Raw genomic sequence first — 21,592 nt, 5'->3', positions numbered from 1 at the left:
TCTATCTACCTATCTATCTATCTATCTATCTATTTATCTATCTATCTATCTATCTATCTATCTATCTATTTATCTATCTATCTATCTATCTATCTATTTATCTATTTATCTATCTATCTATCTATCTATCTATCTATCTATCTATCTATCCTTCTATCTATTTATCTACTAGTCAGGTTTTAGAGTCAAGTTTTGGCTGCTATTTACAGCCAATCCTAACCAATCAGATTACTGGACACAATGTGATCCAAATAGTGGCCAAAGGCTAGCCATTCCCTGTTACATTCAAATGCACATATCTCTATATATATAAATGGCAAAATGTCTGTGTGTGTGTCCTTTATACAAATCCACAATTTTTCAGTTAGAGGGCTCGCACTTTCTATGGTCATTCAAAACCGTCCAAGGGTGGTCGTGCACATCTTTACATTTCCCCAGTCACCCTGCAAAGCCATTAAAAAAATCAATACAAGTGACTTTTTTGTGAATTTTCTATCCAAAACCCAATCAAAATGCCCAAAACTTGATACGCCAATTGAATGCCAGCTAGCTGTATGTGATTGGTCGGAGACTTGGACAGTACTCGCGTGTATGTGCACACGCACACAGCTGTATATGCATGCACTAGCACTATGACCCAGCGTTGCCAGATCATAGTGCTAGTATATAATAAATGGGTGAGAGGAATTTCACCCGAGTCTATGCTACCTAATGTTGAAAAACAGAGAGAACAACATCCTGAAAGTTGGCAGTGCACCCCTCAAGTACTGTCATAAAACTCCAAAATAGTTGGACTAACATCATTATCATCATCATCATCGTCGTCGTTTAGCGTCCGCTTTCCATGCTAGCATGGGTTGGATGGTTCAACTGGGGTCTGGGAAGCCAGAAGGCTGCACCAGGCCTAGTTTGATCTGGCAATGTTTCTACGGCTGGATGCCCTTCCTAACGCCAACCACTCCATGAGTGTAGTGGGTGCTTTTTACATGCCACCGGCACAGGTGCCAGACGAGCATAACTCAAAGAAAACCTGCCTCATCACATTATTCTGCTAGATGCTTTTTTTTTTCCCTCTTTCAGTAGCTTCTGTAGTGACACCATCTTGGAAATCTCCAGCACGCATGCACAGGGTTGGTATCTTCCGGAAGGCCTGCCGGAAGTTCCCTCATACGCATGCACAGAAAACTAACAGCAGCGAAATTCTCTTGTATCACTCTCTTGGACGCCAGCAGCTGAACAAGACAGACGTGTCTGCATCAGCTCTCTCCAGCTGCTACCTAGTGGCACATCTCCGCTATGCTTGAACTGGCAGGATTGACTCACTCCTCTTGACTACTGCAGATAAGCTCCAAGGTTGCCAATTCGCTCAGAGGAAGGAAATGTTCATATTGCAAATCAAAGAATAAATGTTTCTACTGTTGAAGTTAACGGAAAATCTTGACTCTTTCATCGATTAATATTTAATGTAAAGGATGCGGGCTGCACCCATCCAGTGCGGGAATCTCTCATCCTGTTACACTTCTTTATTAGATGTCTGATACAAACTGAAGCTGATGTAAAAGGGCAAAATGAATGACCATGGGATTGCATCTAGAAAGTTACCCTCTGAGGCAGAAGTTCAGGTAAGGTTGTTTATGGAAGACCAGCAGTCACCCATGCATACCGGCATTTCCTCTCCAAGCCACCAATGTTGTCCAAGGGAAAGGCAAAAGTTGATACAGCTTGGCACCAGTGATGTTGCAACTCATTTCTACAACTGGGTGAACTCGAGCAATGTGAAATATAGTTTCTTGCTCAAGAACACAACACAGTCCAGTCCAGGAATCGAACTCACTACCTCATGATTGTGAGCTCAATGCTCAAATCACTGAGTCATGTGCCTTCACTGATGTACACACAATATAAAACAGTTTACTTTGAGAGATCTTTTCTTTTATTTGTTCAGAGTTACTCTTTTTTTACTCTTTTACTTGTTTCAGTCATTTGACTGTGGCCATGCTAGAGCACTGCCTTTAATTGAGCAACTCGACCCCGGCACTTATTCTTTGTAAGCCCAGTACTTATTCTATCGGTCTGTTTTGCCGAACCGCTAAGTGACGGGGACGTAAACACACCAGCATCGGTTGTCAAACAATGCTAGGGGGACAAACACAGACACACAAACACACATACATATATATATATATATATATATATATATATATACATATATACGACGGGCTTCTTTCAGTTTCCGTCTACCAAATCCACTCACAAGGCTTTGGTCGGCATGAGGCTATAGTAGAAGACACTTGCCCAAGGTGCCACGCAGTGGGACTGAGCCCGGAACCATGTGGTTGGTAAACAAGCTACTTACCACACAGCCACTCCTGTGCCTCTTTTTCTTTTTAACAATACTTTTTATAGTTTTCATATCCATTATAGTATATAAATATCATTAAAATATGTTCCTATCTTTTTGTCTGTTTTTGTTTTAAACTCAAATATAAAGAGTGTAATTGTTTTTGTTTTATATTTGAATTGGATATAAATTCTACAAACAAATGAGAAACAAGTTCAAGCAGTTTTTATCAAAACACTTTTAATATCATTAAAATATGTTCATATCTTTAAATGCATTTTTTATTTAAATTTAAATATAAAGAGTTTGTTTTTGTTGTAATTTGAATTGGATAACAATTCTCCAAATAAGTGAGAAACAATCTTAAGCTTATCAATACACTTTTCAAAAACTTTTAAACATATCAGTAACGGGCATAGATAACTCATGAGTCAGCAGTGAATGCTTTGAAACGGTACTCTAGATTCTGGCGCTGCTCTTCAAGTTCAAGCTGTAAATTTATTGCCTGAAATTTTGAAACAAGATGGAATAATGAAAATTAATTCGTTTCTATTCGTTTGCAGAGATTTTTAAAAACTCCAAATTTTAACCCTTTCGTTACCGTATTTATTTTGGGATGCTCTGTGTCTCTTTCAATTATTTTAAATATAACAAAGAATTTAGTAAAATAATTTAGTCATCATTCAGCTAGTGTTGGGAACATAAATTGGGACTAAGGTTTGGTGTGAGCCAAATCCAGTCTCTTTCCTACATCCCTCTTTCTTCTTCAACTCATGGATTATGGATCGTCCACCCTTCAGCACTCTTAGATTTTAGTCTACTACCCCATCCCCTCATCTTCTCCCATACAATCTTGCAAACTACCCATCCTGCCACCCACTTCTACTCACCTTGTGCCTTTTGGGGCCACCTCGGCACCTCATTGCCACCATCTCTTCTCAGCCCCTACTGATCATTTCTCTTTTCTTTCTCCCCTTCCTCTATCAAAATTCAAGAGGCCATGCTGACCTGCAACAAGGACCTGCTTTGATGCCTCACCTCTTCTCATAATTTAACCCCTTGTTCCCCAGAATGAAGATATCACCCTACCCTAAGGTTCATAGTCCTGTGAGCTGCATAGTAACCTTAATAGTGCAGGTGGCATATAAAAAAAAGCACCCAGTGCAAACTGTAATGTGATCGACATTAGAAATAGAACTCAACCATGCCAAAAGAGACATTGGCCTACAGAGCAATCCTTGGATTCATTGGATTCTGTCAAACCAGTATGAAATATGGTCATTAAATGATGACGATGATGCAGCACGGATTTTTGTCAGTGAACAGGTCGCGGTCTTAAAGCGAAGAAAATATTTTGACAAATTAAACTTAAATGTTGAAGTGAATTGAACGGCTTTTGCGTGTTTCTTAAATGGCTTACAAACACCTTCCACGCTGCAATTGCTTTCGTTCCAGCACACAATCTCAGATCAAATCACTTGCTATGCGAGTACATCCCCGATGATAATTAAAGCACTTACGATATTCATGTATTCTTTCGTAGCTTCCACCTCTTCAGCGATCGTCCCTTTTGGCTTTTTACGTCTCTCATGCATCCTGATATAATGGGACCTAATTTTCTGCTCCAGTTCCAAAATCTTCTCCGATCTCAAAAAAATAAAGAAACAATTTTAAGCTTCCTTATCATCATCATCATTGCCATCATCATCATCATCACCAGCATCACTGTCACCATTAACAACAGCATTATCAATAGCATCCAAATGAAGAAGCCTCTTGATAACAGCTCAACTTGTTAGAAATAGCAGTCAATGTCTCCTAATGATATATCCTGCTGTCTTTAAAAAATGACATGTTGGTTAATGGAGTCTTCGATAAATCATTTGAAAAGAAGATGGGATGGTCATGGATGGAACATTTTTGAAAATAACTATAACAATACTTTAAATCAAACCATTAAAGAAGCCTCTATGCGATTGATTGACCTGCTAGAAATATCAGTCACATCTATTGTATCTCACCTTGCTATCATTAAAGGAGAGGAGGATCACATAAGATGATAGTCCTATATGCACACTGAGAAGTAGGGACCTGTGTATGTCCTGCAGCATGAAAATCAGAGGCGTGAGGGGTTCAGGATCACAAGACAGCGTCAGATGTCATTGGTGAGAAGTGTATGAGTATAATGAAGGCAAACTCACAATCGATATGGAAGACGAGAGGGTGGTGTGGGTTTCCTTTAGTGAGAGGCTGTGGAATGGGGAGAAAACCTAGGATAAACAGGGATTACCTTATGCTGACTCTACTCAGAGATCAGCAATTCAAGTTAACAACAGCATGGTAAGTAAGGTGGTCAAGAACACAATCAGAGGGAAAGTTGCAAGTCCAACAGGGACGGAGGCAGAGGCACTCAAAGTATCCAGTGACATAATAAGGTAAATGGTCACCACCTGGAGAGTTAATCAAGTTATACAAGAAAGACTCAAGACTCAATGACTAGCAAAGCAGTAATATTGTAAACTACTACAAATCGATCAATGGAAATTGCAGCTGAGTTACCAGTGCCGGTGGCACGTAAGAGAACCATCTGAACGTGGCCATTGCCAGCGCCGCCCTGACAGGCCTCGTGCCGGTGGAACATAAAAAGCACCATCCGTTCATGGCCGTTGCCAGCCTCGCCTGGACCCCGTGCCGGTGTCATGTAAAAAGCACCATCCGTTCATGGCCGTTTGCCAGACTCGTCTGGCACCTGTGCCAGTGGCACGTAAAAAGCTCCCAATACACTCATGGAGTGGTTGGCATTAGGAAGGGCATCCAGCTGTAGAAACATTGCCAGATCAGACTGGGTCTGGTGCAGCCTTCTGACTTCCCAGACCCCAGTTGAACTGTCCAACCCATGCTAGCATGGAAAGCGGACGCTAAACGATGATGATGATGATGATGATGACTACAAAGGCAAAGGAGATGCCTTAGAGGGAGCAACACTAGAGAAATCAAACTCCTGGATCAGGCTACAAAGGTCAAAGAGAAAGCCATAGCATGATTGATCCCATGAAAAAGTAGACCTAAATGAAATACAGTTTGGTTTTGTGCCAGGAAGAGGTTCTGCAGATGCAATGTTTCTAGTGAGACAACTGCAGGAAAAAATACATTGTTGCTGGTTTGCATTGACTTGGAGAAGGCATTTGACAGGATACCACATACGGTAAACTGGTGCTCACTAGCTGAACTAGGCACTGATGAGTGGCTGGTGAGAACTGCACATGCCGTGGACAAAGATACAGCAAGTGAGATTCATCTAAGTGAGATCCATTTAAGACTGGCAATCTATGGGAAGGAATTATAGAGGAAGTTCTGAGCGTGAGAGCTAAATGCAGAATCGTGAGGTCCTCCGGTAAACTTAACAAAGATAGAAATTTTTTGATATGTAGGTAAAAAGAGAGGACCCTGGTACTTCCAGTGAAATGACCTTACTGAATATGCAGGAAAGGAGTGGGTATAAACACCATACACTGAACTCAATGCTATGGACAAAAGAAATGTAATGGAATCACAAGAAGACTAGCAGAAAACAAGTGTATACGTGATAGATGGACTGGAGCAGTACATCCAAGGAACATCCTGGAAACTGACTCTCTTGAATGCCTAGATGACTCACTAGAAGTTCATAGCTTTTGTTACCTAGGCGATATAATTAGCAAAGTGAAGTACAGCTAGTGTGCATGTTTTAATTGGCAGTATGAACCTCCCAAATTACAATTTTTGTTTCAGCACATGATATCATACCAAGAATCTCGTAATAACAAACACAATAATGATATACATGTGTGTGTGTGAGTGTGTGTGCATGTGTGTGTGTGGTGGGCGTAAACACAGTGTGATATCTATGTACACATGACTCACTTCTCCTTAGACATCAGCTTTTTAATTTCAATTGGGACCAGCTTTGGAAGTGGTTTTGTCAATACTGGTTCCTGAAAATAATGAGCAAAGAAAAAGGGATTTATAATAAAGACAGTATAAAACAACAAATTTTCCAGTTAGGGGAAGCGTGTAGACAGGATGGCCAGGCTAAATTTTTCAGGAATGGCTTGGTGAACTGCATTGGAAAGCATAAAGATTAAAGTTGTAGGTGAGAAAAAATTAGCTGCCACAGAGGACTGGAAACCGTTTGGGTAGAGGGAAAAAGTTCATTATTTACATTCGATGGACATTTGTCCTCATCTTGTTTGTTGTTAACACAATATTTCGGCTGATATACCCTCCAGCCTTCTTCAGGTGTCTTGTGGAAATTTCGAACCTGGGTTCTCATTCCTAAGGTATTTGTTGTTGTTGTTGTAATTGTTCAGGTCACTGCTTGCAATTGAACCCGGAATCTTGGGGTTAGTAGCCAGTGCTCTTAACCACTTGGATCTAGGTTAGAAACCGGCACCTTCTCTATTGGCAGGAAATCTTGAAATAAAACTGACTGACTTGCTCACTCACTGACTCACAGACAGACAGACAGGCAGGCTCGCTTGCTCACTTACAAAGAGTAAGTCCTAGGGTCAATTTCTTCAACTAAAACTCTTCAAGGAAGTGCTCCAACCTGGCCATAATCAAATGACTGAAACAAGTAAAAGGATAAAAGAACATATGTTCCAAATTTCATATATGGGGACAAAGGGAGAATTACTGCTTTGTGCCTCAGAAGCATTTACTTCAAAAGGAATCTTTTAGGAAAAAAAGGAGAGAAAACATGTAAAGAAATAAAGTGAAGAACTGTGGTGTTGGTGGTGTAAATTATTTACCTTAGTAGCTTCTTCACGGGACATCATTTTCATGTATTCCCCATAAACTCCAAATGGGGCATCACCTGTGGTGTTGGGGATTTCTAAGAAAAAGAAAAGAAAATGTAATTTACAAAAAAATTATACCATCATTTGGTCATGGAAACTTCTACACAGTCACTGCTAGAAATAGCAGCTAATTCTCCCTGAAACCATACCTGGTCTACTTAAAAATGTAGCCAATATCCAGAAATAGCAATCAAGCACTGCATCCTTGAAAACTTCCATGCTTCCTGAGATTTGCCAACACTACACCTGATTTTCTCCTCCATACACACACAAGCATGTATCTGACTCATATATATTTCTTTACTACCCACAAGGGGCTAAACATAGAGGGGACAAACAAGGACAGACAAACGGATTAAGTCGATTACATCGACCCCAGTGTATAACTGGTACTTAATTTATCGACCCCAAAAGGATGAAAGGCAAAGTCGACCTCGGCGGAATTTGAACTCAGAACGTAAGGGCAGACGAAATAACACTAAGCATTTCGCCCGGCGTGCTAACGACTCTGCCAGCTCGCCGCCCTTATCTGACTCATATACTGTTCACTTCCCAGACATTTGTACATTACTGCATATGCTTTATACGCACTTTTGACAAGTTATGGTGCACCTGAGCACTGTATGCAATAATTTCATTATTATTATTATTATTATTATTATTATCAAATCCTTTTGAAATCACATGATGTTCAAAAAAATAAGGAGACACAGTAGTTTTAGAATGTAGTTTTCGATGTACAGAATAACAAGCATTTGACTTGAGGGCTGAACAAAAACAATTGTGTTGTGTCAAGGCAACAAGAAAACTACAATGCAGTCATTCGACCAGCTAGAAATAGTGCCTAACCACCCCTCAGATCACATCCTCATGTCTTTAAAATGGTAAACATATGAGATAATGAAGTCCTGGTATACTGTATTTAGGATTATATAACTTAGAGCAGGATTGTCAGGAATCAACCACTTTTCTGTTATGAGAATTTCCAAAAGAAACTGCAAAAGTAATTTTCTTTTGTCAAAAACACCATCCGAGCGTGGCCGTCTGCCAGCCTCGTCTGGCCCCTGTGTAGGTGGCACATAAAAAACACCATCCGAGCGTGACCGTCTGCCAGCCTCGTCTGGCACCTGTGTCGGTGGCACATAAAATCACCCACTACACTCTCGGAGTGGTTGGCGTTAGGAAGGGCATCCAGCTGTAGAAACACTGCCAGATCTGACTGGCCTGGTGCAGCCTTCGGGCTTGCCAGACCCCAATCAAACCGTCCAACCCATGCTAGCATGGAGAGCGGACGTTAAACGATGATGATGATGATGATGATGAATTAGATACTAACAACTTGGTCGTGCACCTGCCTAGGCTCAGAGAATGTAAAAATTAGAATAAACACCACAAGGCATTTTGGTCTCACAATTTTAGCAAATGACCATTTTAGATTGGTACTTGGATCTATTGGCAGCGGAACACCGAAAAGCCATGTTAACCTTCATAGAATTTGAGCTCAAGATTAACCCTTTAGCATTCAGATTAATTTATCAAATGTAATGTTCATGTATCCATATTTTAAAAAATTAATTACGTATTATCTTGTAGCTTCAAGATTTTGAAGATGTAATCATTTAATTTTAGAATGACATTGTAGGGTAGGTGGGAGAGACTGGATCTGGCCAGTTTGAACATGAAACAGGTAGACCATTTGGGCCGGATATGGCCGGTTTAAATGTTAAAGGGTTAAACTGGGCCTAAACAACAACAAAGAAACATAAATCATAAAAATTTAGAGTAAAAAAAAAAAGTCCTTTCTCATTTAATCTTCAACTTACCGTTCACGGAAACTGTTAACAATTTTTGCTTGAGTTTAGTCTCCTGTCTGAATTTTTTCAGTGAGTCTTCATCTCTGAAACCCACAACAGACTATTGATGATTAGAGGAGGAGGAGGAAATGTTGTTCACAAAATACGGCAGATATTGTATTCACCTCAATAGACGTCATTGATTGGTTAAAATTGCCGAAATGCAAGAAATTAAACAACAAATAGCTTACAAACTACAGAATTTTCTCAAGAAAGCCAAGAGAAAAAGATGTTTTATGTAACACATTCTACCAGTATACGAAGTTTAAAAGTGTTTAGTTACAAAGAAATTATTTTAAAAATCTGCCGGTCAAAGTGAAAAGATCCCAATTCTCTTACAAGACAATGCTTGACCACATGTTGCACAAAGAATGCTACGCAAGTTACAGGAACTGAACTTGGATGTACTCTGTCATCCACCATATTCCCCAGACCTTGCACCAACTGACCATCACATTTTCCAGGCATTAGACAACTTTTTTCAAGGAAAAAACTTCAAATCTGAAGAAGATGCGAAAACACCCTTTTATGATTTCATCACCTCTTGCTCTCCAGAATTCTTTGCTGCCAGCATTAACAAGCTACCGATAAAATGGCAAAATTGTGTCAATAATTTAGGTGCATACCTTGATTAACTGCATTGGTTTTTGTTGAGATAAAGTAAAATAAACTTTCAGTTCAAAATCAAACATTTCATTCTTAAAGACCTGATATAAACATTGCTTGACAAGAACCAATAAATTGGTCTTTTGAACAGAAATACCTTTAGGTATATATATATATATATATATATATATATATATATATATATATATATATAAATATATATATTAAATTAGAGATAAAACCACTATTAGACAAATCAAACAGTGCAAATCATAAACCAATACATAGAAATAAAGTTAATTAATGAAAAATACATAAAATGAAATTCAAAATTTAAAATATTTAAATTAAAGTTAAATTTTAAAAAAGTATTTAAATTAATAATTTGTACCTATAAATTTATATATACATATATATATATATCCTGCCTGAGTTGGACAGGCATTTCTTTGTCACTCTTAGCACTATAAATGAAGTGAAATTGGGGATCCATGAGAATCTGGAAGCAACAAAACCATCTTATAAAATAAGATAAAACATACTCTACACTGTACAAGTTGGCACAAGAAGTTACGTACTTCCTCTTCTGTAAAATGTATTCTATCTTTGCATTCTTTTGACGTGCCAATATTTTTGATTCATATTCTCGAAATTTCTTCATATCTTTCTTGTGTTTCTTTGGAATATTCTCACTAAAATTATATATAAAACAAGAAATATATAAAATAAAACAAATTCATAAACATAAAGAGAATATCTACGAGTAGAGGATTGGACATGAATCTAAAGACTTTTCTTTGTAACATTTGCTCAATTTCCTCCTCAAGTGTTCCCTATCACCCACCATTTCTGATCCCTTCATTACTTTCTTAATTGCAGTTTCAACAGCTGTCTGTGGGTATGAGATGAACCAGCAGAGGGGCCCTACCAGAAGAGGATGAGTAAGAGGGGTCATTTGGGCAGAAGTAGGACTAGCATGGGTCTCTCCACTTCAGGGCGGTCATAGCAGACAGACACACAGACATATCCTATCCTATCCTATATTCCATATCCTCATCATCTTTTTATATCTGCTTTTCAATGCTGGTGTAAGTTTGATGGCCAAATAGAAACTGAGCCAGTTCTTGTTCAGAATTACTGAGTTAGAATTTCTGTTAACCCTTTAGCATTCAGCTTACTCTGTCCAAAGCTTATTTATTCAAACTGCTTTGAATTTATTATGCATTTTCCCATAGCTTTGATATTTTAATGACGTGATTAATTACTTTTAGAATGAGGTTGTAGGGGAAATGTGAGAGGCTGAGTCCTACCAGTTCAAACATAAAACAGGTAGATTGTTTTGGTTGGACATGACTAGTTTAAGTGCTAAAGTGTTAGAGACAGCTCCAGATTTGCAGAGATCTGTGAGTTATCGCTTCTTGGTGAATCAATACAAATCTTTATATATAAAAGTGAAGTTGTGTGTCTGTCTCCTATGATTTAGATTCCTAACTACTGCCACATTTTGCGGTGCAGTGTAACCAAAAGCGGGTATCTTATAGTTGTGATTCATATCGAGCCCTTCTGGGTACGATTTTAAAAATAATTTACCATCATTTTTTTCGCTATTATATAAGGGGAGTAACTCTCTAAAAATGTCTACGATGAGTCAACGATTTAAAAAAAAATTTACCATAATTTTTTTTCCATTTTTAATGCATTTTTTGCTATTTTTTGGCTATAACTCTCTAAAAATGTTTATATAGTTATTTCCCTTACAAACCCAAGCACCGCCGGGCGATACTGCTAGTTAATGATAATGGTAATATTGTTAGTGTTTCATCAGTTGGCTACATAACAGGTCCAAGAGAGATATTCAGGGTAAATGAAAGGATCATCAGACAACCAAAATGCACACTTGTTGCCCTTTTGGAAGTGTTTGCTTCCACTTATAGGAACATGTTTATGTAAATCTGAAGGCACATGGCCTAGTGGTTAGGCTGCTGCGCTCATGATTGCCAGATTGTGGGTTCAATTCCTAGAATGGGTGGCACATTGTGTTCTTGAGCAAAACACTTTATTTCACGTTGCTCCGGTCCCCCTTTCGATCAGTGGGGATTGTTGTCCTGCTCACCTAGCCAGCGGGGTTGTGTCATTTGAAGGCTAAAACAATGCAAAAGTACATTGTGACCAGCGATGTGTAACAACATCTGATAACCTGGTCAGTCATGTGATCACGTGATTTATGTAAGTGTATACACCTATGATGATGATGATGCAGGTATTGGTTTTGTTGTGATCATTGCTTTTTCTATTTTTCATAATTGGTGAGGTAGACCCAGGAAGACATGGGACAAGGTGGTGAAGCATGATCTTCGGATGTTGGGCCTCATGGAGGCAATGGCAAGTGACTGAGACTTTTGGCAATATGCCACGCTTGAGAAGACTCATCAAGCTAAATGAAATTGTAGTTGTGGCTGATGCCAGTGTCTCGTAACTGGCACCCGTGCCAGTGGCACATAACAGCACCTGTGCTGGTGACACATAACTGGTACCCATGCCAGTGGCACATAATAGCACCTGTGTTGGTGACACATTACTGGCACCCATGCTGGTGGCACATAATAGCACCTGTGTTGGTGACACATAACTGGCACCCATGCTGGTGGCGCATAGAAGTACCTATGCCAGTGACATGAAAAAAAGGCACCCATAACACTCTTGGAGTGGTTGGCATTAAGAAAAGGCATCCAGCTGTAGAAACCATGCCAAATCAGATTGGAACTTGGTGCAGCTCTCGGGATTACCAGTTCCAGACAAACCATCTAATCCATGCTGGCATGGAAAGCAGATGCTAAATGATGATGATGATGATGATGATGATGTGATTTGTGCTTCCCCTCTCATCATTCTAACCTTTGTAACTCTGAATTCTGCTCCATATTGGCATTCGTCTCCTCTTTCAGGTCACTCAGATGAAATAACTGCTGCTGCTGTTCTTCATCTTGCCGCTGCTGCTGTGGTAGATCTGGTCCCTGCTGCTGTGGTAGGTCTTGTTGCTGTTGTTGTTGTTGTTGCTGCTGCTCTTCGAGACCAATTTCATGGACCCTACTCTTTGACTCGACATCCTCCTCCTCCCCCTCCTCCTCCTGCTCCTTACCATCATCTTCGACACCAATTTCCAAGGCAGTTTCTTCCACAGCTTCACTGGATTGCTTGGATGCTGACAAAACAAGAGAATAACATTGTTGTTGATGTTGTTGTTACATTTTTCTTTTTCGTACATTTATTCATATTTTCAAAAATAGACTTTTTTCTTAATATTTTTTTTTTTCTTCTTCAGCCTTTTTGATGAGGACTGAATAAATTGTGCCTTTGATCTTCCCAAGCCCTTCTCTAATTGATAAGATTGATGTGATTGATGTTCAGGTAAAACTCTTTCGACTAACACCGCTGGTCAACCAGTCATTTCCCCCACTTATTGCTCCATTCATCTAACTGAAGAAATATACACACACGTGGAACCTAAAAAGACACAAAAATTAAGCCTAAAGACTTAACAAACATTTTTCCTTTTTCTCCTATCTATATTCCTTCAATAAACTCTAAATCATTCTGACAATGTTTGTTAAATGGAATGAGATAAGTGCAAATTTACTTCAAAATAACAAACTGAAACAGCTGTAAATGTTCTGGAACTACAATTAAACTCTGACCTTTTAATACCAATGATCAGCTTCTAATTGTTAATTGTTGCTCCATTTCTCTTCTTATCTATACACACACACACACACACACACACACACACACACACACATACATACATACATACTATGTCATTTCTATAATGAATTTCCAGACATTAAAGGTGGACTATATAGAGATGATGCACTATTTTTGATTGATAGTCAATCCAACAGAAAAATAAACCTATATATGAAAAAATTCGATAACTTTTTAAAAAGATTTGGTATATCTAGCTCAATAGAAAATGAACATGATTCAGTTGATAAGCTGGATGTTAATCTGAACCTTGTTACTGGTCTTTACACTCTGTATCATAAACCCAACAATAATTTGAAATATGTTTATTTAACTTAGTGATTTTTAGAATAATATTTATTATAATATATTTAAAATCTATCTATATGGTTTATTATAGATAATATCTTTCACTATTAATTGAATTACTTAATAGAGGTTTTGTCTCTTAATTATTTATATTTATTATATATATCATCATCGTCCTCATCATCGTTTAGCGTCCACTTTCCATGCTAGCATGGGTTGGACGGTTCAACTGGGGTCTGGGAAGCCAGAAGGCTGCACCAGGCCCAGTTTGATCTGGCAATGTTTCTACGGCTGGATGCCCTTCCTAACGCCAACCACTCCGTGAGTGTAGTGGGTGCTTTTTATGTGCCACCGGCGCAGGTGCCAGGGGAGGCTGGCAACGGCCACGATTGGATGGTGCTTTTTATGTGCCACCGGGACGGGGGGCCAGGCGAAGCTGGCAATGACCACGAACGGATGGTGCTTTTTACATGCCACCGGCATATATATATATATATATATCAAGCCTAATTGTGTTTATCTACATTACTGCTACACAGATGTGTGTGTGTGTGTGTGTGTGTGTGTGAAAAATAGACATGGATATGGCTGTGTGTTTAGAAAATTTGCAATTTCCTTCACAACACTTGCGGTCACAAATTTGATATTATTGTGTGGCATTTGGAGCAAGTGTCTTTACCGTAGACTTGGATTCATCCAAGCCTTGTGACAGAAACCAGAAACTAGATAGAGAAGAACTGCCAGATAGATAGTAATAATAATAATAATAATAATGAAATTATTGTATACAGTGCTCAGGTGCACCACAACTTGTCAGAAAGTGCATATAAGGTACATGCAGTAATGTAGAAATGTCTGGAAAGTGAACATGTTTGTGTGTGTATGGAGGGGAGAAAATCAAGTGTAGTGTTGGCGAATCTCAGGAAGCATGGAAGTCTTGAAGGATGCAGTGCTCCGACAACTAACAACCGATGCCGGCAGTTTGTTCCACGCTTCAGCAACTCTCAGCGTGAAAAAATGTTTCCTGAAGTCATGGGAGCTGTGCTGTTTTCTTACTTTGTAAATATGTCCACGGGTGTTAGACGGGTGGAGTTTGAAGAGGTGCTCAGTGTTATTGTTTGTGCGATGGTTGATAATTTTATGGGTGTCTGCCTGAAAATTACATTAAGGGTACAAGTTTCTGTAGGATATCCGACCACCCACATGTTAATTCAAGGAACGGGTAATTTATATGATTGAACAATGAATATGCTTGTTGAAACTGATGGGGAGTCATTATTTTATGAATGGAAAAAAGTATATAAAACTCTACAATCAGACCTTGTGTTTGCTCTTGATATTTCTCCCTTAAGTATCTCAGTATTTCTTCAACTCCTTGCTCTATAATATGTTCTGGGGGCATCTCCAATGGATTGTCTCTGACATTAAGTCCATGCAAAGTATGGACATAACCTATTGAAATACACGGTAAAATAAATGTTATTTATAGACATACATATATACATGCTGACAGCTTGATAATAATGGTGAAACTGTGAAAAACAAATTGATGTTCATAAAGAATTTGGGGTTTATAAAGAACTTTGAAGGAAATTAGTACGCTTGTTTCATGCAACTCCATTTAATTGAACAATGCAATCATTTCATTACATCAATTTAAAATAGTTGTAACTCTGATGTTGCTGGTAAAACATGTTCTTTGTCTATCTCCTTAACGTCTTGGAGATCTTAGGTAAAATTATACTAATGTGTCCTTCTTTTCTAATTTAATTAAATTCTATGTCTTTGTGCAGCTGAAGAGTGCTCTACATTTTAAATTGATGTAATGAAATGATTGCATTGTTCAATTAAATGGAGTTGCATGAAACGATCGTACTACATTACCTCTGGATATCATTGTTGCTTATTTTGATATATATATATATATATATATATATATATATATATATATACACACACATACATACTTACCTAACTCTATTGGTAGTTTCATTATGTTGTTACCTTCCAGCAGTAGACAATGCAAGCTGTGACTCTTGTCAATATCCGGACCAGGGAGTGAAGTGAGGTTGTTGTAGCGAAGGTCAAGCCACTGTAGTGCTGGGAAGTGGTTGAAGAAATGGTCTGGCAGCTGGCAGAGTTTGTTATTCGCCAAGTACAAGTACTGGGGAATAGAAAAATGAAAAAAAAGTGGGTTTTTTTTTTTTAATATTTTACTTGATTCAGTCATTAGACTGTGGCCACGCTAAGGCAGAGCCTTGAATTTTTGTCAAACAAATCGACCCCAATACTTAATTTATAAAGCATAGTACTTATTCTACTGATCTCTTTTGCTGAACAACTAAGTTAAGGGGACGCAAACACACCAACACAAGGTGTCAGGCAGCGGGGTTGACAAATACACACACACACACACATATTGGGTTGTCCGAAAAGTTTGTGCCAATTTTTAAAGGAAAGAAAAAGGTCAATAAATACTTGCCATTACATTGTTAATCAACCAAATCTGAACCATTTTGTTGCACAATGCATCTCCATCTTTCCTTTCACTTGAAAATAGCCTCTTCCCAGAATTGAGGTGGTTTCATGGCAAAGAATTCATCAAGGTATCTTTTTACGTCATCCAAGGAATTGAAATTTTTACCATTAAGACTATTCTGCAGAGACCTGAATAAGTGGAAATCCGAAGGAGCAATACCTGGTGAATATGGAAGGTGAGGTAACACATCCCAGCCAAGCTGCAGCAATTTTTGTCTGGTTCCCAAAGCATCAAGTGCTGAAAATGAACTTTTTTATCTTCCATTTTAAAGGGTTAGAAAATTAACACATGTTATAAGAACATAAACCTTCTTCCACGAAAAGATAGCTTAAACTGTGCTCTAAATGGAGGTGTAGTCAAATCCTATTTTATGGACTCAACCATGTTCTAAAATAAGTTGAAAAGTAAGAAACTATAAATTGGCACGAACTTTTCGAACAACCCAATATATATATATATATATATATACATATATATATATATATACATATATACACATATATATATATAGGCTAATAGATTTAATGATATGCTGTAAACTAAGCACTTTATGGATGTGAAATCCAGGGTAATCCCATAGACTGTCCTTATCTAACTTTACCTAAATATATATTGGTAAAAACGGTAAGATAACAAAAGAAAGAGACCTCAATATTGGCCGGATAACCGAAGAGATGGTATTGTGGATTTCCACCTCGGCATCGAAACTCAGAGTTTTATCTTGGCTATTGAATAATTGTCACATATTATTTTACAGATATACATATATATATATATATATATATATAACAGGCCTCTCTCAGCCTGGGGCTGTAGTAGAAGACACTTGCCCAAGGTGCCATGCAGTGGGACTGAACCTAGAATTACGTGATTAGGAGCACATCTCTCCCTGGATCTAAACACAGTCAATGTCTTCAAGAGAAAAAGTGTAAGAGTGAGAGAGGAAAAATTGGCCCCAGTACCGGGCTAGTACTTTAAACTTCTCCTCCCTACTTTCTTATATCTGCAATCATATAAACTACAACATTGAGGAGCCCCTGTGTGGTGGCTCATCTAGCTAGAAATGACAGATAAATCTTCCTCATGGCACTGAAAATCAAAATTAAAAAAGTGGAAAATGAAAAAAAGAAAAACACATTGAACAATGGTGTTTTTGGTAAACTGAAGGATAAAGGAGATGGAATGGTCATGGCTAGAATGGTTTTTAATCATTGGTCAGTTCTACCAACATCAAAAACATACAACAAAATCAAAGCTAACAAAATGAAAGAAAATATAAGTCAACATACCACAAGGTTGTTCAGAGACATCACATTGTTAGGAACGATGGTCAGCTTTCTGGAGCTGAGATCAAGTAAAGTCAGATGGCTTGAGAAAACTTCTTTGTTAAGCATATCTCTATTCTCTGGCTCTGCATATGGGGCATTGTTTCCAAAGTTTGGGGGCCCATCGAAACCTTTTATGGAATTACTCCCAGCTGCATTCCAGACAGTACCATTTTCTCCAGGCATCGCGTCGAACAAATGGTGACTGGTGACAGGTTTCACTTCATCTTTTTGCGTGTGGTTGCTACGAGGGACACCTTCTTCTTCGGCAAGGTTAAGTGGTGGCAGGTCAAAGTTCATGAGGTCACTATTTGAGTCTTTCATCACATGTAGGGGCAAGCAACACACTGAAATAGTCAATGGATTTTCCAATGCATGTGTGTGTGTGAAAGATTGTATGTGCAGCGACTCTGAACGAAATGTGTGTGTTTGTGTGTGCAACTGTATGTATGTGTGTATGTATGTATGTATCGCTAGCTATATCTGTCGATCTATTTAAGATAAAATTTACGTGTGTTTATTTATGTATGTTTGAAAATTGCGTGCATATTTATGATTATGTGAGATTGTATAAAAATTTGTAAAATAATGCAACTGTATTCGTCTATAAACGCATTTATGCGTGTATAAATGTTATGTCTGAGCAAGTGAAGATATATGGACTAATACAAGCGTGTATGTTTACAGTATTGCATCAACATGCATGCGTTTATATTTATATCTGTGAAGACTGCCGTACGTATGTGTATAGAAAACATATAGTTGTTGGAGGGGGGCGTGTTTGGGTAGAGTCTATTGTTATATTCAAATGCTGATGTTTTACTAGTACACACATAGAAACATGTATGCATGTATTATGTATATATATATATATATATATATGTATGTATGTATGTATGTATGTATGTATGTTTGTATGTATGTATGTATGTATTATGTATTATGTATATATATATATATATATATATATGTATGTATTAGGTATGTATGTATGTATGTATGTATGTATGTATGTATGTATGTATATACGTAAGCAGACTTATCTATTCACGCATACATATATATATATGTATGTATTATGTGTATATATATGCATGTAAACATAGGAGCAAGTTTACACTAATTAAGTGAAGAGCTGTGTCCACCATTATGTTTGTATTGTTACTTCCGCCCTGTTGTCATGGTGACGTAATCACATGACCAGTTAAAAGTCCGTCTCCGAAAGAACGCTGATGAGGGCGTGTAAGTGGTCTCCCCAAAATGATGCTAGAAATAGCAACCAAATTATTCGTTAACAGTACCCAAGCGAATTGGCAGACTGAGTAGAGCGGCGGAAAATATCCTATGCTTCGCAGTATTTAGTTACGGTCATTTACATTCAAATTTCACAGAGGTTAACTTTGGCTTTCGTGCTTCCACGCCTCGATAAAGTACCAGTCATTCTCTCGTCATTCCTTTCCAATCTAATCTTTTTCTCTCTTCCTCTTATTCCCCCCCACACACACACACTGACCTTCCATCTGTACTCACCTTTATAATGTGGGATAACCTTAGACCTTCCTGTACAACCCACACTGTCACCTTTTCTTTTCGTCCCCGCTTTTCTCAATAAACCCCTAACTCCAATCCCTTCCATTTCCCCCTGTTCTCTGCTAAACACTGTCCCCTTTGTATGTCATTGTTCAGTTTTATCGAGGCGCCGAAGAACGACAGTCAAAGCTAACTTCAGTGGAACTTGAATGTGAATGACCGCAACTAAATATTCTGCGAAGCATATTTTCCGCCGCTCTATTCCTTCGGCCAATCTGCCTAAGTACGATTAAGGAATAATTTGGTTGCTATTTCTAGCATCATGTATGTATGTATGTATGTATATATGTATGTATGGATGTATGGATGGATGGATGGACGGACGGACGGACGGACGGGCGGGCGGACGTAGGCTCTACCGCTCAATCTTGCTCAGATGGTTTTCAATTTTGGTGTATCGATGCAACTCTGAATTTTGGTTACGATCAACCAATTATTTTATCTCGTAAATTAAAGAATCTGATGTTATTTGGAATTAAAGTTGGGACATTTGGGTAATTTTAGCCAATCAACAGACAGCGTGGCATTAGCAGCTAGTTACCATGACAACCACACGCTGTGTTGTGGTTTACTGTTTGTGCTGCTGTTCTCTGTTGATTCTTCACACCACAAGATTCTTTTCAACCACGTGTTTTATTTTAATTTTACTGTGTATTAGTATATTACATTGTTCGCTTTCCAGACATTTGTACATTACTGCATACACTTTATACGCACTTTCTGACAAGTTGTGATGCACCTGAGCACTGTATACAATATTATTTAATTATTATTATTATTATTATTATTACATATTTTTGACCAGTGTTATTCTTATCGTAGTTTTACCAATCCAAGCATGAAAACGTTTCTCAACTTTGGAGTTTTGGAGACAGACGCTCCCTCCACACACACACATGAATGCATAAATGTAGATATAAAATTATATACGAATACATACATTCACGTGCACTTATATATTAATGATATACACAAATACACGACAGGTGTACATAAATAAAGTAAACACATGCAAACAAATATGTTAATATAACAAATTTTAAAAGATAATAAAACCATAACAATTAATGAAGAGACAAAAGAAAGAGTAACACATGTTGAATTTGTAAGGAATTTCTGTTTACTTAGAAACCTACAAGGAACGGGTCAGACGCTAAACTCAATTTCACCACACAGCTCCGCTAAACGCAGAAAGTCTCTCTCGCTATTGGCTAAAAATATACCGGGGTTTTTTTTTTCGATTTTTAAACCTCTATAACATTTTTTCTCCAATTTTTTTTTCTCCACGTCATGCCTATTTCTTTACTGCCCACAAGGGGCTAAACACAGAGGGGACAAACAAGGACAGACAAACGGATTAAGTCAATTATATCGACCCCAGTGCGTAACTGGTACTTAATTTATCGACCCCGAAAGGATGAAAGGCAAAGTCGACCTCGGCGGAATTTGAACTCAGAACGTAACGGCAGCAGAGGAAATACCTATTTCTTTACTACCCACAAGGGGCTAAACACAGAGAGGACAAACAAGGACAGACAAACGGATTAAGTCAATTATATCGACCCCAGTGCGTAACTGGTACTTAATTTATCGACCCCGAAAGGATGAAAGGCAAAGTCGACCTCGGCGGAATTTGAACTCAGAACGTAACGGCAGCAGAGGAAATACCTATTTCTTTAATACCCACAAGGGGCTAAACACAGAGAGGACAAACAAGGACAGACAAACGGATTAAGTCAATTATATCGACCCCAGTGCGTAACTGGTACTTAATTTATCGACCCCGAAAGGATGAAAGGCAAAGTCGACCTCGGCGGAATTTGAACTCAGAACGTAACGGCAGCAGAGGAAATACCTATTTCTTTACTACCCACAAGGGGCTAAACACAGAGAGGACAAACAAGGACAGACAAACGGATTAAGTCAATTATATCGACCCCAGTGCGTAACTGGTACTTAATTTATCGACCCCGAAAGGATGAAAGGCAAAGTCAACCTCGGCGGAATTCGAACTCAGAACGTAACGGCAGACGAAATACCGCTAAGCATTTCGCCCGGCCTGCTAACGTTTCTACCAGCTCGCTGCATTTTTTCTCCACATTATACCTTCAAAGCCAAGAGACAGGAAGGCTACATCATTATTAGAGCCGATTTTCGGATTTTTATTGTCTTTTTTTTTAAATGCATATTTTGCGAATGAAGAATACTAGATCCGATATTTTACTGTCTTTTAAGAAATGCATATTTTTCAAATGAAAAAAAAAAACAAACTAGATCCTGTATATATGTATGGATGGAGGGATGGAATGCAAGTGTTTAATTATGCAATTCCTGGACATGAAAGTCAATAGGTGTGTGTGAGTGAACACAAATACATAATCATCATCATTGTTCGACCGTGGTCGAGACAATGGAATTTACCATGTTACACCAGACTTCACGGTCCATCA

The 21,592-nt window shown here is 38.3% G+C and overlaps 1 protein-coding gene across 2 annotated transcripts; it reads right to left on the bottom strand.

Moving 5' to 3' along the window:
* Positions 1-2,606: 2,606 nt before the first annotated feature.
* Positions 2,607-18,428, bottom strand: LOC115223148 (leucine-rich repeat-containing protein 27-like). 2 transcript variants are annotated; one of them, XM_029793571.2, is made up of 10 exons: positions 17,517-18,428; positions 15,660-15,852; positions 15,009-15,140; positions 12,534-12,840; positions 10,181-10,330; positions 9,003-9,076; positions 7,132-7,214; positions 6,245-6,315; positions 3,862-3,988; positions 2,607-2,846 (listed from the first exon to the last, which is right to left on the bottom strand). In XM_029793571.2, the coding sequence occupies exons 1-10, from the start codon at positions 17,874-17,876 to the stop codon at positions 2,766-2,768; spliced, it is 1,578 nt and encodes a 525-aa protein (XP_029649431.1). In that variant the 5' UTR covers positions 17,877-18,428; the 3' UTR covers positions 2,607-2,765. The 2 variants fall into 2 exon arrangements, with proteins under 2 accessions (XP_029649431.1, XP_029649432.1); XM_029793572.2 differs by having other exon boundaries at positions 10,217-10,330; positions 17,517-18,426.
* Between the last annotated feature and the right edge of the window lie 3,164 nt (positions 18,429-21,592).

This window comes from Octopus sinensis, linkage group LG22, assembly GCF_006345805.1.
Source record: "Octopus sinensis linkage group LG22, ASM634580v1, whole genome shotgun sequence".
NCBI lineage: Eukaryota > Metazoa > Mollusca > Cephalopoda > Octopoda > Octopodidae > Octopus > Octopus sinensis.
Note: the sequence above shows the minus strand (reverse complement) of the source record. Positions and strands in the feature narration are given on the sequence as shown.

Excerpts from the sequence above, each read along its gene's own strand:
- LOC115223148 (XM_029793571.2), bottom strand. The coding sequence starts at position 17,876 with ATGAAAGACTCAAATAGTGACCTCATGAACTTTGACCTGCCACCACTT. Across the intron at positions 6,316-7,131 it reads CCCGTGAAGAAGCTACTAAG|GAACCAGTATTGACAAAACC; the intron begins GTAAATAATTTA and ends CATTATTTTCAG. Across the intron at positions 2,847-3,861 it reads CGAAAGAATACATGAATATC|GCAATAAATTTACAGCTTGA; the intron begins GTAAGTGCTTTA and ends TCAAAATTTCAG.